The 15286-nt window shown below is 39.9% G+C and overlaps 1 protein-coding gene across 1 annotated transcript; it reads left to right on the top strand.

Annotated features, from left to right (window-relative positions):
- Positions 1–958: 958 nt before the first annotated feature.
- Ntmt2 (N-terminal Xaa-Pro-Lys N-methyltransferase 2) lies at positions 959–14462 on the top strand. The gene is made up of 4 exons (XM_050158421.1): positions 959–1112; positions 8200–8375; positions 13237–13486; positions 14191–14462. Exons 1-4 carry the CDS (start codon positions 959–961, stop codon positions 14460–14462), a joined length of 852 nt encoding a protein of 283 aa, XP_050014378.1.
- The last annotated feature ends 824 nt before the right edge of the window (positions 14463–15286 follow it).

The following is a 15286-nucleotide window of genomic DNA, read 5'->3' as shown; positions in this document are numbered from 1 at the left end:
CAGGGACGTGCTGGTGCCAGGGGATAGAATAAATACCTTGACTTCATCATTACTCTTTCCTACAGCTTTCTCTGCTGGCTGAATCAGAGGGGAATGGAGGCTGCTGCTATAGTCAGCATAGGTTGGCCTCTAGAACATATAGTGTATCATGCAGAAGGCAGAGAAATGAGTTGGAGAGACAATCAAAAGGTAGAACATAACAGAAAGGTACTTAAAAGGAAAATCATATTCGTAGTAAACAGAAAGGAACAAACATGTTTGCATGAATAGGCATTGCTCAGAACGAGTTAAGTGGAGGAGTTTGCTGATAGAGAAGGGTATTCAATTTCAAAACGGGCTTTCAAATAATTGCCCCTTTGGAAGATCCTTAAACATTGGAAACACATATCCACCTCTATGAAATGATTTGGGAAAAAAAACTGTACTGATGAAAGGAATGTGAGTGGCTAAGATGACTTTGAAGGGTCCTTGTAATTTGAGGACTCAGTGTTCCAGGAGCAATGGAAATCAGGGAATAGGATCTCCTGCAAAATATTCACAACTCTTTGAAATGGAAATTAGGCTAGTCCAATTTCAGAACCAAATTAAAGCAAGTATTCAGGGTGTTAGCAGGCAGTGCTTGAGCCTGTTTGAAGCAGTCTATAAAGGAGGGAAGCGTGCTCTTCCCGGGATGAAGCAGGATCTCGCTCAGCCTGTTTCCATCTTTACTTTTAGCACCTGCTGGCTTGGAGTAGTGTCGCGCAAGCAATTAGACGGTGGGTGGATGTGCCAAGAGCCTGACCTCCCCAAGTCTGCTATCCCTCCCCCTACAACCCATGACAGCCTGTCCTGATATAGATGGACCTGGGACTGGTTTAAAATGACAGTCTCAAGTTCTTTGAGGAAGAGAAGAGTAATTCAAAGGAACAGCCAGACAAGCTTCCTTTCTCTGCAGGAATAATTATCAGCCCCCTTCCCCATGGCCCACCTGGGAGCCCATTTTGCCTTTAGATCCCGCTGGCAGAAGACCGATGATGAACTCTGTCGACATAGCATGTCCTTTATCCTTCACAAGGCCATTCGCAATGACTTCTTTCAGAGCTATCTCTACCTGCTGGAAAAAATTCCCCTGGGTAAGTGAGTCAGAGCTGCTAGACGAGGGAGAAGAAGGGACTACTTGGGTTGTATGAGGTTACGGGGCGTCTAGGAGAGAGGTTAGAGCAAGGGGACTTTCCAGCCATGGAGAATCCAGACCAGTGTCAGCGGGTGAGATGCATGCAATGACTTTCTTTTATGGAGAGGGGAAGATCAAGTGCTGCCTGGCAAGCTTGAGCTTTATTTTAGGGTTTTCACGCCCCCTCAGGCATAGTGACTAGCTGCTCTAGGTGTCAGCTGGGTGAGGCTTAGAGAAACTCAGTTCTTGGGTTGTCACTGGTGTGTTTCCTAAGTGCTCAAGTCGGAAAATTAGGTAGCTCATAGTTAAGAACATTAAGGTAATAGTATGTTAAGCAAAAATTGAAAACAGAGATTGCATAAGAAGGGAACAAAGTATGTTTGGGGCATGAATGTTTCTGTATGGGTGGTGTGTGTTTATGTGTGTTGTGTGTGTGTGTGTGTGTGTGTGTGTGTGTGTGTGTGTGCTATCTGTTCTGGCCTCCCTAACTTCCCTAAGTCACAAGTATCATAAGGGAACTTCAGAAATCGAGGGGTAATAGTCTGCCTTCATCCCACCCCCCCCCCATACTTTCAGGGAAGTGGGACAAGAGAGCAATAGAAGCTTATCCTTTAAGCTTTCAGCACTGATTTAACCCGTGTAGAGGTAACAAACTTCGGGGAACTCTAACTAGCACTGAAGAGGAAACGACTTCTGATTAAAGAGTGAAGTGCCCCCTTCCTGTCTCTTTGATTTATATTTTCTCCAAGTGAAAACAAGAATGCTGTTTCTCAGCCTTGGTCTGTTTGCTTAAGGTTGTCTGAAAGCCCCATTGTGCACTTGAACTGGCCCCCGTTTCCTGCTGTGGAAAGAACGACATAGTTCTTAGTGTTTCATTCAAGAAACTGGATGTTAGCAGCTATCAAAGTCTCATTTCATACATTTACTTCTGAGGTTTCTTTAATTCGAGCCCCACAGATACTTTCATCTTATGTCTATACAGCTTTATATGAAAATGTCTATACAGCTTCTAAAATATTGATGCTGATAGTTACACAACAGGTAAATATCACTATTTACCCTTCCAGTTTCCTACTTCTTCCAGACAATTTTAGTTTTAAGTGAAAGAAAAAAGGCTCAGAGACGTGTTAGTTAATTTAGAGTGTAGCCAAAGCAAGTTGAAGGATTTCCCAGTAAAGCATATGCATCTCCTTTACCCTAAGAAAAAACCTGGGGTGATCTGTGGGAGGGTTATAATGCCCTGGTGGCTCCAGACAGGCAAATCACTGCCTGCTGGGGGGACAGTCTTTGCTCTAGTGCTCAGTATGAATCTTCAGGAACACTGTGTGATTTAGACTAGAGGAAGCTACCAGTGATGACAACTGAGAGAAAAGTCACTATTGGGCAGATGACCGACAGCCTTTAAAGTGGTAGCCAGACAGAAAAGGGACTCATTTCTGAACGTAGCTGTAAATCAGTTAGGGATAAAACAATCTTTGATCGAAATCAGATGACAATTAGTTTGAAACACGTAGCCTACAGTTATACTTGGTCATTTCTTAATCTAATGTCATCATTCTGATTTTATGGTGTTTTATTTTATCCATCTTCTCCTTTATGAGTGTGTAAATAGTTGATTAATCATTTGCAAAAATTGATGTTTTTTAACAAAATAGTCCATGGAAGCCCAAAGTAAAACGAAGGGGAAAGTACAACTTTTCTGCTTCGGTTCAGAGCAAAAATCCTGTTTCCAGTCTTTGCTCTTGCCTCACCAAGGGCTTCTGAGAGACTTGGAGGGTTCCTTTAGTGAGTGTAACTGGAATAAAGTTAGTCTTCTCCAGGCCAAAGTTGGACTTATCATTACTTAACTCTATTTTCTCTATCCTGAGAATTCAGCCTGGACGGTAGTTTTCCCCGAGAATCCACAAACCTGCATAACAACAGTAACTAAGAATAATATCAGTTGGAATGGGTTAGGCTCTGCTGCAGTAACAAATGAACTCGGAGATACCATTGGTTGCACACATGAATCCATCCTTGTCATTTTTTTTGACATGCAATATTTATTATGATGAAGGCAGCTATATTCCTCATAGGCATAAAAGGATCCAGGATGATAATCAGCCAGATAACACCGGTTGCTAAAGGCCTGTTTGGTAGCTTCAGGTACTTTAACCCAAAATTATTATAATTTTTTTAGAGTTCATTGGCCAGAAATATAAGATAATGGGTGATATGAGTATATATATAGTCATAAAGTACTTCTGTGAAAAAATTGCTTCTTAGAGATGATTATTTCAAACACTTATTTTCTGATCAAGATGGTCATATTCAGTGCAAGAGAAAGTTATGGAATAACATTTGAATAAGTATTATGGTCTTATATTACACAAACAAGAGAAGTAATCTTCTTGCAAGTCATTAATACCTATGAGCATCAGTTTCCTCAAAACTGTAACAAGGACCTGGAAGAATTACAAGCAGTATACATGTAAAAAAAAAAAGTCAATTTTCAGTAGGTGTTAGATTTTCCTTTACTTCTTCTGTGCCAGGCTTCTTCTAAAGTCACTATTTAAAGTTTTTTAGAGCAGGAATTACCAAAGACGATAAACTTAATATGTATGAGTTTTCAGGCTGTAGCGGATATTATTCCTTTTAGGTTGGAAATAAAACAGCCAGCAGAGATGCTGCCTCCCCAGCCCCACAGAAGTGTTTTAGTGTTTGGCTTCCCTTGTTCTTGATGCCTTTGAGACTTCATAAAAATGAAAATAAAGCCTCTCTTTTTAAAATGTTAGGGAATCCTGCCTGTAGGGTCTGCACAGAGGGCTGGTTGTTTAGGGGTAATTATGGAAGGCACCAGAGTAAACCAGTCTTTGATTCCCTTGTTTCTTTCCCCATCCCCCAACCATCTGTGTAAGATGCCCAGTTTTATTCCAGTACACTCTGTGGTAAGATCCATGATGGAGAACTTTCCTCAAACATCCCTGACCAGCTCCGAAGACGCATACAAGCGCTGAGACCCAGAGGACTGAAGTGTGCAATGGTAGATGAAGCACTGCTGTTTGCCTTAGGAGATTTTTCAGGAGAAGGGAAACAAGCTCACAACTTTTAGTGTTTTACATTTTTTTTTAAACCTCAGCTCATTGTCCCAACATCCTATTGGGCACATTCTTATTCCCCATATCATATATTTTGAAACTAGGCACAGAGGAACTAGAAGGTTCTGTCAATGGTTTAACAGTGGTGTGTGGCAGGGCAGGATTCCAGCCCAGGTATCTGTATCCCAGGTTACTTTAGAACTGTTACATATCCTACCTACCAATGGGAACGGACACTCAGCTAAAGTGGGCAACAATGCACATTTTTCCACATGTAATTTCCAGTTTGACAGCAAAAGAAAACATGGCCTGTGAAGAGAACTGAACCTCTGGGGATCAAGGTGGGTGGGTCACTGAGTAGGTTCATAGGATCCAGTGACATCGGTCCATTTGGAGATTTGAGTTCAAACGTTTTCTAAAGGTGATTGTTTATGAACAAATAGGAACTAGTATAGAAAAAGATGTCAGTTAAGTCTTTAGTCTGTCGGTTCTTAAAGGGCCCTGTAAAATAACACCTTTTCCTATAAGTGGAGATCAGTGACTATCTGTCAGTTGTTTTACTTGGATTCTATGGCTCCTGGACATTGCTACGTAAAAATGGTTTTGGGCGATCTGTTAGAAGAACAAAAACATTGTTCAAATGAACTTGTGTTGTGGCCTCCTCTCATACGTCTTTTGCTAAGTGAAACTATACTCAATCCTATTCTCCCTGCACTCGTTTGGGAAGTGACACTCTAACTCCAGTCTTCTAAAATATTAAGAACCAAGCTTAAGGGGTTAAAAAGAAGTACTATGAAATGCCTACGACAATGCCAAGCACATAAATACTTAGTAGGTACTATTCCTCTGTCATTGCCTATGAAATGCCTACAACAATCCCAGGCACATAAGTACTCAGTAGGTAATATTCCTCTTCTGTCATTGACCCTCCTAGAAGATCAGTCTTTGAGAGGAAGTCAAGAGCTGTGGTAACCTACTCATTGTACAGTTAAAAATGAGAATTACTAAAAACATTTTTCACTAAAACAGTTAGAACTTCCACAACAAACTCACCATACAGCTCGTAACTGTAATTGACTTCAGCCATGTGACTGGCATTGCTACACACTTCAGTGTGCAACCTGAAAAAATTATCAAAATACAGTGTATAGAATTCTTGAATTAATAAAAATATTGTATCTAAAAGTTTAGGATACTTGTTACTTTTGTAGTGCAAATGCTACAAGGGCATTTTTTAAAAGAGTGAAGAGAAGATAATTTCTTTCTTTTTAAAAAACTTATCTGATGCAATTTTGAGTCAAAGTGTATGATGAAGAAGCTATGGGTGTTAGGTTTGCACAAAACTGGGATCAAATCTCAGTTGTGTCATTTGATCTGGATAATTTAACACTTACTTGTTTCTTAACTTTCTTACTTCTTTTTTCTTCCTTCTATAGACATATATATATATATATAACATTTATCTTACATCATCAATGAGACAATGAGATAGGTTCCTTGCATGTATATAGATTTGATCAATTAAAGGTAATATAGGTCAGGAAATAAGTGCATTTTTTTGGTCTTATTTTTTGTTGCAAACTATCTCAAAATTTACAGAGACATTGCAATTCTGTGACAAAATACCACTACATGCATTTCCACTGTAAAAAGATGTGGGCTAGTGACTAGCTGCCTTATTTAAGCCAACACGAACTATGCAGGAGCCATCAAGAAAGCAGAACCTGGGATTGGCCATGACACCTCGTATATCTGCCTTAGAGAAATGCATCTGTCAGTTAGGTGAAAATGAGAACTCAAGCCCCTAATCATAAAAGCCCCCCCAGTGAAGCTGAAACCCGCTGAGCTCTGCATTGACTTGAGACCAAAATGTTACTGATGCAATGAACCATGCCCATTCCTAGATTAAGGCATTTAATATACGCTACTAACTTGCTGACTTAAGCAGTTGATGATGACTGTGGCTAATCTGTTGCTTTACCTGAATCAGGAACTCTGGGTGGGGGTATCATTGAGATGGCTAGGCAGGTAAGTAAAGATAATAGTTGCCAAACCCAAGGACCTGAGTTTGATTTCTGGGACCCATGTGTTGGAAGGAGAGAACTGATTCTTGTAAAAGCTGTCTTCTGATTTCCATAAATGTGTTGTATCAAATTTCTCTTTAGTGGTGTGTGTGTGTGTGTGTGTGTGTGTGTGTGTGTGTGTGAGAGAGAGAGAGAGAGAGAGAGAGAGAGAGAGAGAGAGAGAGAGAGATTGAGCCACTGAGCTGTGGTTAATCCACAATCCCAGAAGAGCATTCAGTCCTGAGAAGACCCTGAATTGTGCTTTTCTACTTTGATGTTTTGAAGACTGCAGAAGAATTTGGAACCATCATAATGTTGGGAGGGTGGTTCCTGAATTTCCTATCTCTATGAATTTATAAATATTTGTTGATTTATTTGCAAAGCGATTTAAGTACAGTTGACTCTACGTAGAAAAGTAGGAAAGAGATGAGGTGGGTCAGCGGTGGTCACTATGGCTTTGGATCATGAGAGCCCTACTTCCCATTCATATCATCTCATTCAGTAGTCAGTTGTGCATAAATTGACAAAAGAGTCTATACATAAGCAGCTTGAAAAGATTTGCACTTTAAAACTAACATGCACATATAATAGTTATTATACATTGAGGAGACTGTGTATAATACTATATTGATTTCCAGGAAATAATCTGTTTAGAAACTGACTTCTGTAACCCTTTCAGAAACCCATGGTCATTTGTGACCCAAACATTAGTTTCAGTGTCTTCAAGATGGAAAATCTTGACTTAATTCTGTTTTGGGAGCACAGTTCTAGTCACATGCTTTCTATTGTACCTTTAACTTTTAGAATACGATTTTGGAATTATGTAGTTATTGATTTTAGAATCAAGCAGCACCCTGCTTTAATGTCACAATCATAGGAGTTACCTAAAGAAAGCTAAATGTTCCTAGTTAAGGCTAAATACTATTTTTCTTTTGACTCCTACTAAAAATTATGACCTATTTTGGTTTTCATCTCATGATAATAGTAAGTTTGAGCCATTGTATATTTTATGTAGAGCTTTTAACTATATTTTAGTTCTGGTTGCTGTGAACGAAAATGTGTCTTTTTTGGAATTTTACCAATGTATCCTAGATTCTTGGCTACTTTGGCCGAATTCCAGCCTATGATTTCTTTGCAGTCTGAACAGTTTTATTCCAGATCTGATACGTAGTTGTCATTTGCAGATTTCTTTTTACTGGATTCCCAGGTTAGTGGCATCATCTTCCTGTACACATCAGCTCTTGATTTTAACCCTTGCTGGGTTGAAATACAGCTTTAAGAAACTCCTGAAAATGAACCCATAGGAAATAAAAATCCTCACAATTAAATGAGTATTAAATTTAGCTTCAATTACTTCTAATTGTTCTGGTGAAATTTGTTTTGTTTGCTCAACTTCAGCTCCATGCTTTGTAAAAGATTCAAGTTACACTGAATCTGACCTTACCAACAAATAGTTTTTGTTTATAGGTATGTCTCAAGTAGAGTGCGATATTTTAGGCATACTTATACTATACATTATTGTTTATCTAAAATTCAAATAGGGTTTAAATGGTTTTCTCAATGTTATATAGCATGCAAACCTCTGGGATAGAACTCAAACCCAGATTTTCTGATTTAAAACCATTGTCCATGCTGGGCAAGGCAGTGCAAGCCTTTAATCCCAGCATTAAGGAGGGAGAAGCAGGCAGATCTCTGTGAGTTTGTCCCCAGCTTGGTCTACAGAGCAAGTTCTAGGACAGGCATAGCTATAAGTAAAGACCTTGTCCAAAATCAAATCAAATCAAATCAGTGCCCTTTCATCTACAGCACAAATTCATGGAATTTTGAGAAAACCATTACATTGTTTAAAAATGAGCTCATTACATTCTATACATCTAAATAACTCTTGATAATATTTTCTTTGCAGTAAAACTGTATGCTTTAACAAGCCAAGTCATTGATGGTGAGATGCAGTTCTATGCCAGAGCCAAACTTTTCTACCAAGAGGTACCGGCCACAGAAGAAGGCATGATGGGAAATTTTATTGAACTATCCAACCCAGATATCCAGGCCTCTCGTGAATTTCTTAGGAAATTTGTTGGGGTGAGTTTTTTGACTGATGCTTGATCCTTGCAAACTGAGCTCACGTGTTGTTAAGCCATGTGACTCAGCTGAGTGGTCAGCCAGAAAGCCTGTTAAGATATTCAGAGAAATGAAGTTCAGCAAGCCCTTGGCTTATCCTACTTGGCTCGTCACCATTGTAGCAGCAGCTAGTCTTGCATGCTTTGGGGGAAGGTGAACTAGTAGCACAGACATGACTGCATTACATGACAGAGAGACATCTGCTTCAGAGAATCAGAGGTAAACAGCAGACACCTAGGAGATAGCCGAGAACTCATGCTTCATTGCACTTCAGATTGACTTACGAAGTCTCTAAACTATAAGAAATGTGTGCCTATGAACAGTTTAAAAGCAAAGATGATAGAATCTCTTTATGATTGTTATACATAGTCCAGCTTATTACATGATCAGATGAGATTCTTTTGTAACTCTGGATTTGATTAAGCTTCTTTCATTTTGCGGATGAAATTTCAAGGTCATACAAGACAGTAGGACACCAGAGCCAAAATTCTAAGCTTTTTAAAGCATCATGGTTCTTCAACCTAATGTACAAATTCCTTTCTCTGAGCATGATATTCCCATGTATTTAGCTTCAGTTTTCTCATCCATGGCTAGGGACTAACAACAGAATCAGTTTGGTGGAAGAAAGTGAAAATCAAAGATTAGAGATGTTGGGCTCTTGCTTTAGTCAACAAAATGAGCATAAAACAAATCTAATGTGTGGCTATTAGTAATAACACCATGGTGTCTTATCATATACTCAACACATAGCATGCAACATTATTTAGTTTTTAGGCCATTTTAACCCAAACAATAAAACTGCCATTGGCCTTATTGAAGAAAAAACTCCTAGTTACAAACAAAATTTGTTGCAGGTTAATAAAACGTAATTTGATTAAAATGTGGGTAGTGTTTTATTTTGATAAAGGAAACATAAATATTTAATTTTAGGGTAAAACTGTCAACCTGCTCAAGATAGTGTGAAGATCATATTGGTGTTGAAGTGAAGTTCTATTCATTCTAAGTCCTTCTGTGGCACCCAATATCTGAGTAACGAGTCTGGCAGTAGAGACATGTTTTCAGGATGAGATAGCGGTCAGACTCAATGTCTATCTGATGTAAGTCGCAGCCACAAAGCTTTGAAAAGTGTAGGGTTTATGACCATGGATGTTTACATGTCAGAATAATCTGTAATACTTTTAAACAAGTGTTGATGACTGATTTCATGGTATGTATACACATACATACATATTTATAATTCAGCTGGGCATGGTGGCATATACCTTCAATCCCAGCATCTGGGAAACAGAGGGAGAGGCAGGCTGATCTCTGAGTTTGAGATTAGCCTGATCTACAGAGTTCATTGCAGGCTGACCAAAGCTTAGGTCAGTTATTTTGCTGGGTCTTTTAGGAACACCATCTCTTTACTCTTTAGAATCTTTAAGAGTAAAACTGTTGTCAGTTCTGCCTTTGTAGTTGTGGAAATTGAGGTTTAAAGGGATATAATAAATCCTTTAGATAGCACACACTGAGACATCAGTTCAGTCAGGTTAGTTTTACACCAAATTCCTTGCTCTCAACCACAACTTATTTTTTTTTCCCATTTGTTTCATGAAGCAGAAAACTCCCTATTTTTTACCCCCTCAGACTATAGACCTCAACTCTCTTCTCTTTCCTGGCCTAAGCAGTCCCTCCTGCTTGCCTCATGGTGAGGCCAACTTTGATCCCAAGGCATTTCAGAAGCTTAGCTAGTAATCCAGCTGTCTTGTCACTCTATGAGGAATGCCAAGCTGACCACAGGGATTCTGCTCAGACAGAGCCCAGAGGCACGCCCAGGGACCTGGGAAAGGAAACACTGTATGCTTGCATATTTATGTTGGAAAAGAGGCAGACTGCTCCTTTCAAACAAACACAAGAGTCCTTCTTAGTAGACAAGGCTCATTGTAAAGCTGTGACCTTGAACTAAGAACAAACAGTCTGTTTAAACAAGTGATATTTTAGTGCTTTGACCTCAATAATCTGCTAAATTAGTATCTAGGTCAAGAAACAAGGACTTAGGGGATATGAGTATCTGACATGATTTATTCTTGTGTCAACTGGGAAAAGGCAGGCTGTTTAATTTAAAGCTTTGCTTTCCTTTCAATGCTCAGTGACAGGGGACAGTGGGAAAAGCTGTTTAATCTAGTTGCAAATGTATTTGCTTTAGACAATCCACAAATGTAGAGCGTAAAGTTTACCGATAGGGTAAAGGTGTAGAACTTGCTATTTGATGGATTTGTTTTTTGGCTATTTGTCAAAGATTGGATGACTAAAATGATAAGATTTGATTTGCATTTCACAGCTTTTATACAGGACCATGAAGCACTTAGATTTGAGTTTTCAACTTGACTGAATGGGTTTAAGATAATGTTATCCAAAATAAAACAATTAGGCATAATAAGACCAAAAAGCATAATTAAGAGTGTTTTTACTAATTTGCAATGACTCCATAGACACGAAGGCAAGACAACGAATGAAAATGAAATAAAAACCATCTTGTTTTGAAATCACACATTGTGCGAGACCATATTCACATTTATCAAGGGCATCCGATTTCAATCCAGTCACAGCTTCACCAGACATCGTGTCCAAGAGGAGAGAGCAGCTTCTGAGGGCACCCTTTAAATATCCCTTCTCAGAGGTGCTGCCTGTGAGTGACAGACAGAAAATGACCAGCGCTGCCAGGACAGGGAAGGCATCGCCAACCACTTTGGATGAAGCACAACAGAGCAACTAGGGGATGGTCAGAGAGGCTGGAGGGTCACAGCACCGGAGTAAGAGTAATATTTGTGTCTGTTTAAAAACAGTTTCAGGGATAGCTGTAGCCAAACATCAGACACCTGAATTGATAAGTCATCATCGGCGAGGGTGAGAATCTTCCCCAGCAGTGGTTCTCGTCAGTGGGTCATGACCCTTTCGTGGGGGTCACATATCAGCTATCCTGCATATCAGACATTTACATTATGATTCATAACAGTTGCAAAATTACAGTTATGAAGTAGCAACAAAATGATTTCATCGTTGGGGTTCACCACAACATGAGGAACTGTATTAAAGGGTCGCAGCATTAAGGAAGGTTGAGAACCATAGTTCCAGGGAGTTCTAATTGGAACATTTCCCCTCTTTATCTTCAGTCTGTTTGCTGTAGGTACCCTTCCTAATGTAGACTGGGTTTGGCTCAGAAGGTTCTTGCTCAAATTCTAGTTCTCCCATTAGCTGTACATTACCAAAAGCTGGAGTTTTCTCATCTCCAAAATGGGAATCATCATCTTAAAATACATACACACATATGTGTGTGTGCATATGCTATATGTGTGTGTGTGGTGTGTGTGTGTGTGTGTGTGTGTGTGTGTGCTCTGTCACCTTCCTGTACATCTGCATGCCAAAAGAGGGCATCAGATCTCATTTTAGATGGTTCTGAGCTACCATGTGGTTGCTGAAAATTGAACTAAGGACCTCTGGAAGAGCAACCAGTGCTCTTAACCACTGAGCCATCTCTCCTACCCTAACATCATAACCTTAGGAAAGTTTCTTTGGTTATTGTAATTATTGTGGATATAAGAGCATGTGACATATAAATAGTCATTTATTATGGCCCTTACTGTATTTGGAAAAAAAGATTATCATTGTCTCCTTTCTGCATTTGTACTTGTACCTTTCTCGCATAAGGAAAGCCTTTTGGATGGACTGAAAGGCAAACGTTTTGATGTTTCCTCCTGCTCATACTTACCTTTGATCCTTAGCCAACTGCAGTTTTCATCCTTAGTTCCTGAGAAATCAAGAGGAGGCTCTCGCCGTAAGATCTTGATTGGTAACTCCAAGTATCCTATTACTGTAATTTCTAGCATGAACCTATTACTGTCCCAATCACAACTAAATAATTTAGACCAGCTGAGTCTTCCTTCATAACTCCAAAGCCTTTCTTTAATTGTATAGAAGCAAGTTTGAGAATGTTTATGTTAGCTAATTTCTCAATAGGCACCACCTTCCCTTTCCCCTTCCTAGTTAATGTATAGCCTTACTTAAAGCTTTTTTCTTTCTGTGAACTTGTAGTTTCTGATTATGGGTGTGTGTGTGCATGTGTGTGTGTGTGTGTATGTGTGTGTGTGTGTATCAGCATTAAAGGAGACAAAGAGTCTGAAGAAACTACCCAGATGAGTGTTTGTGTGTTGCCTGACCCATATTTACAGTGCACTCTTGGTTGAGACAGACAGTGGGACAATGGCTATTCCTCGGCTCAGGCCTCAAACGTCACCACTCATAGGAAAGGAGTAGTTGCTTCTGAGCACTTCTAAACCCAGCTTAGAGGAACTAAAATTTCATTCATCCCAATATGAATCTGAATGTTTCCAAGAAGTGAATGTTTAGAGCAATTTTGAAATTCATGAAAATTCCTGCATAGGCTCCACCCACCATTTTTTCAAAGTAATAACCTATTGTATGTGTCCATTTTGCTGCTATGATCACCAAAGCTATGTCTTCATAGAGCTGTCCATGGTTCATTTCTTGGAGAGACTTAGCCTGTACTGGAACCTAAAAAAATAGTTTGAAATTCTTTTAAAAGAGTTAAATTTGGCAAAAAGAGTTACCCTTTTTGAAAAAAAATGAAATGTTCTATATATTGATATGATAATAGATAGTTATCTATGTGCATTTGTATTAACACATCAAATCATAGACATAAATGAAACATTTTAGAGTGCAAAATTGAGCCAAAGCGACTTGATTTGAAGAAGTAATTGTAATGTCTGAGACTCGAGGTGAGTCTCTATACTGAAGTGGCCCACAAGGTATCTTTCCGCAGGGGCCAGGGAGAGCGGGCACTGGCTGTGCCTTGGACTGCGGCTCTGGAATAGGCAGGGTCAGCAAGCACGTCCTGTTGCCTGTTTTCAGCAGCGTTGAACTGGTGGACATGATGGAGTCCTTCCTCCTGGAAGCCCAGAGCTACTTGCAGGTCAATGAGGACAAAGTGGAAAGTTACCACTGCTACAGCCTGCAGGAATTCACGCCTCACTTAGCAAGATATGACGTCATCTGGATTCAGTGGGTCTCAGGTCAGTCTTTCAGGGCAGAACTTTTGCCCTTCGCCATCTCCCAGCTAGGAAAGATGACACTTGGGACACAAGGGGAGATGGAGTTGGAGGTGCCCTTACAGCGCTTTTGTTAGCTCTAGCTGTCATGTGATCTCCTGACAACTCTGGTCCCTTAATATTCTCTAACACTGCTGTACAAGCCTGGCAGTTCTTACTGTTAGGGATAGAACAAGTCCTTGGGAGCAACCAGCATCTTTGCAGAAATATAAATAGTTGAAAATACTTAAAATGTGGGCCCATAAATGGTTAATCCTCATTATTTACTGACAGAACTAAACATTCTGAGACTTAAATCCTTAGGAAATGAAACAGCAATGAATTTTATTGTGGTAACACACACACACACACGCCACAAAAAGTGATTATGTTGTATAAGGACATGCAATGGCTCCTGGGAGGGGCAGTAGTATCTTGTGCCTATCAGGTACATGGTCCAAGAAGCATGATAGAAAGACAAGGAATTAAAACCCCTAAAAGAGGATTTGTTTCTTTTTATTTTTTGCCTAAGTTTCAAAGTCTTATTCAAAGTCAATTCAAGCTATTAAATAATTTGTGTGTGTACAGGTGACAGTCTCTTGACTCTTAGCTTTGCTTGTATTCTGACGCACCTCCCTCCTGCCCATGTTTCATCTTGTCTTTTTCTACCAATCTGGCCCCACTTGCAGGGTACCTGACTGATAAGGACCTGCTTGCATTTCTTTTGCGCTGTCGAGACGGCCTGAAAGAAAATGGTGTTATCATCCTGAAAGACAATGTAGCACGGGAGGGCTGTATCTTCGACCTGTCTGACAGCAGTGTGACTCGGGACATGGACATCCTCCGAAGCCTCATCAGGAAGAGTGGGCTGGTGATTCTGGGCCAGGAGAAGCAAGAGGGCTTCCCTGAGCAGTGCGTTCCAGTGTGGATGTTTGCCCTGCATAATGACAGACGGTCCTGATCGGCAGTGGGAATGAACAGCCAGACCAGATGGTGGGGCTTTGCTTCAGGACTGGGTCTATCTCGAGGTGCCCCTTGTGGTGCAGACAGAGATGGAAAGAAGGGACACGGTGCGTGTCTAGAATGATTGATGATGTAGTATGTACAAACTATTGCTAATATGATGCACACGTTATGATGTGTGCACATTTTCTGAGAGATGGAATAAAACACCAAGAAAGTGCTTTAAGGAACTTCCTGCTTACACCTGAACTGCACAAGCGTGTATGAAGACCTGAAAAAGAAACAGCACTCACAAATGACAGACTGTGTTGGTCACTGATGATTTGTGTTGCACAACTGATCACAGAATGGGGTAGAAAGTCCAGACCCCTTTCGCTGGCCCTGAGTCAGCCACACTATACTTTCTTCCTCTTTGCTCTTATAGCTCCTCTTGAACAAACATCTTCACCTAATTAAGAAGGTACTAGTCAAATAATCTTATGAAAACAAGTCTATTAATTTTGTCTTGGGCCTTCTTTTGGCAGAAAAAGTATATGGTTTCACTTTCTATTTTGGGACGGTTTTACTACCAATGATGTAATATGGATGTAATCTGATAACAGACGCTTGCATTTCCATGATGAGGAAGTGTCTCCTTTCAGGAGAAATGTTAGACACTGGAGTTTCACCCCAACCATATAAGTAAATGTTGTCAATGATCTAATTTTAGCCACTGGCTTTCAACAGTGCCTGCTTCTTTGCATCTGCTCCTCATTCCTTGAATGAAATGAACGTACCTTGAAAGAGAATCATCAAAAGAAATAGGCAAATAAAATGAAGATT

This window comes from Alexandromys fortis, unplaced genomic scaffold, assembly GCF_014885135.2.
Source record: "Alexandromys fortis isolate MF-2015 unplaced genomic scaffold, M_Fortis_MF-2015_v1.1 scaffold_97, whole genome shotgun sequence".
Lineage (NCBI taxonomy): Eukaryota > Metazoa > Chordata > Mammalia > Rodentia > Cricetidae > Alexandromys > Alexandromys fortis.
Note: the sequence above shows the minus strand (reverse complement) of the source record. Positions and strands in the feature narration are given on the sequence as shown.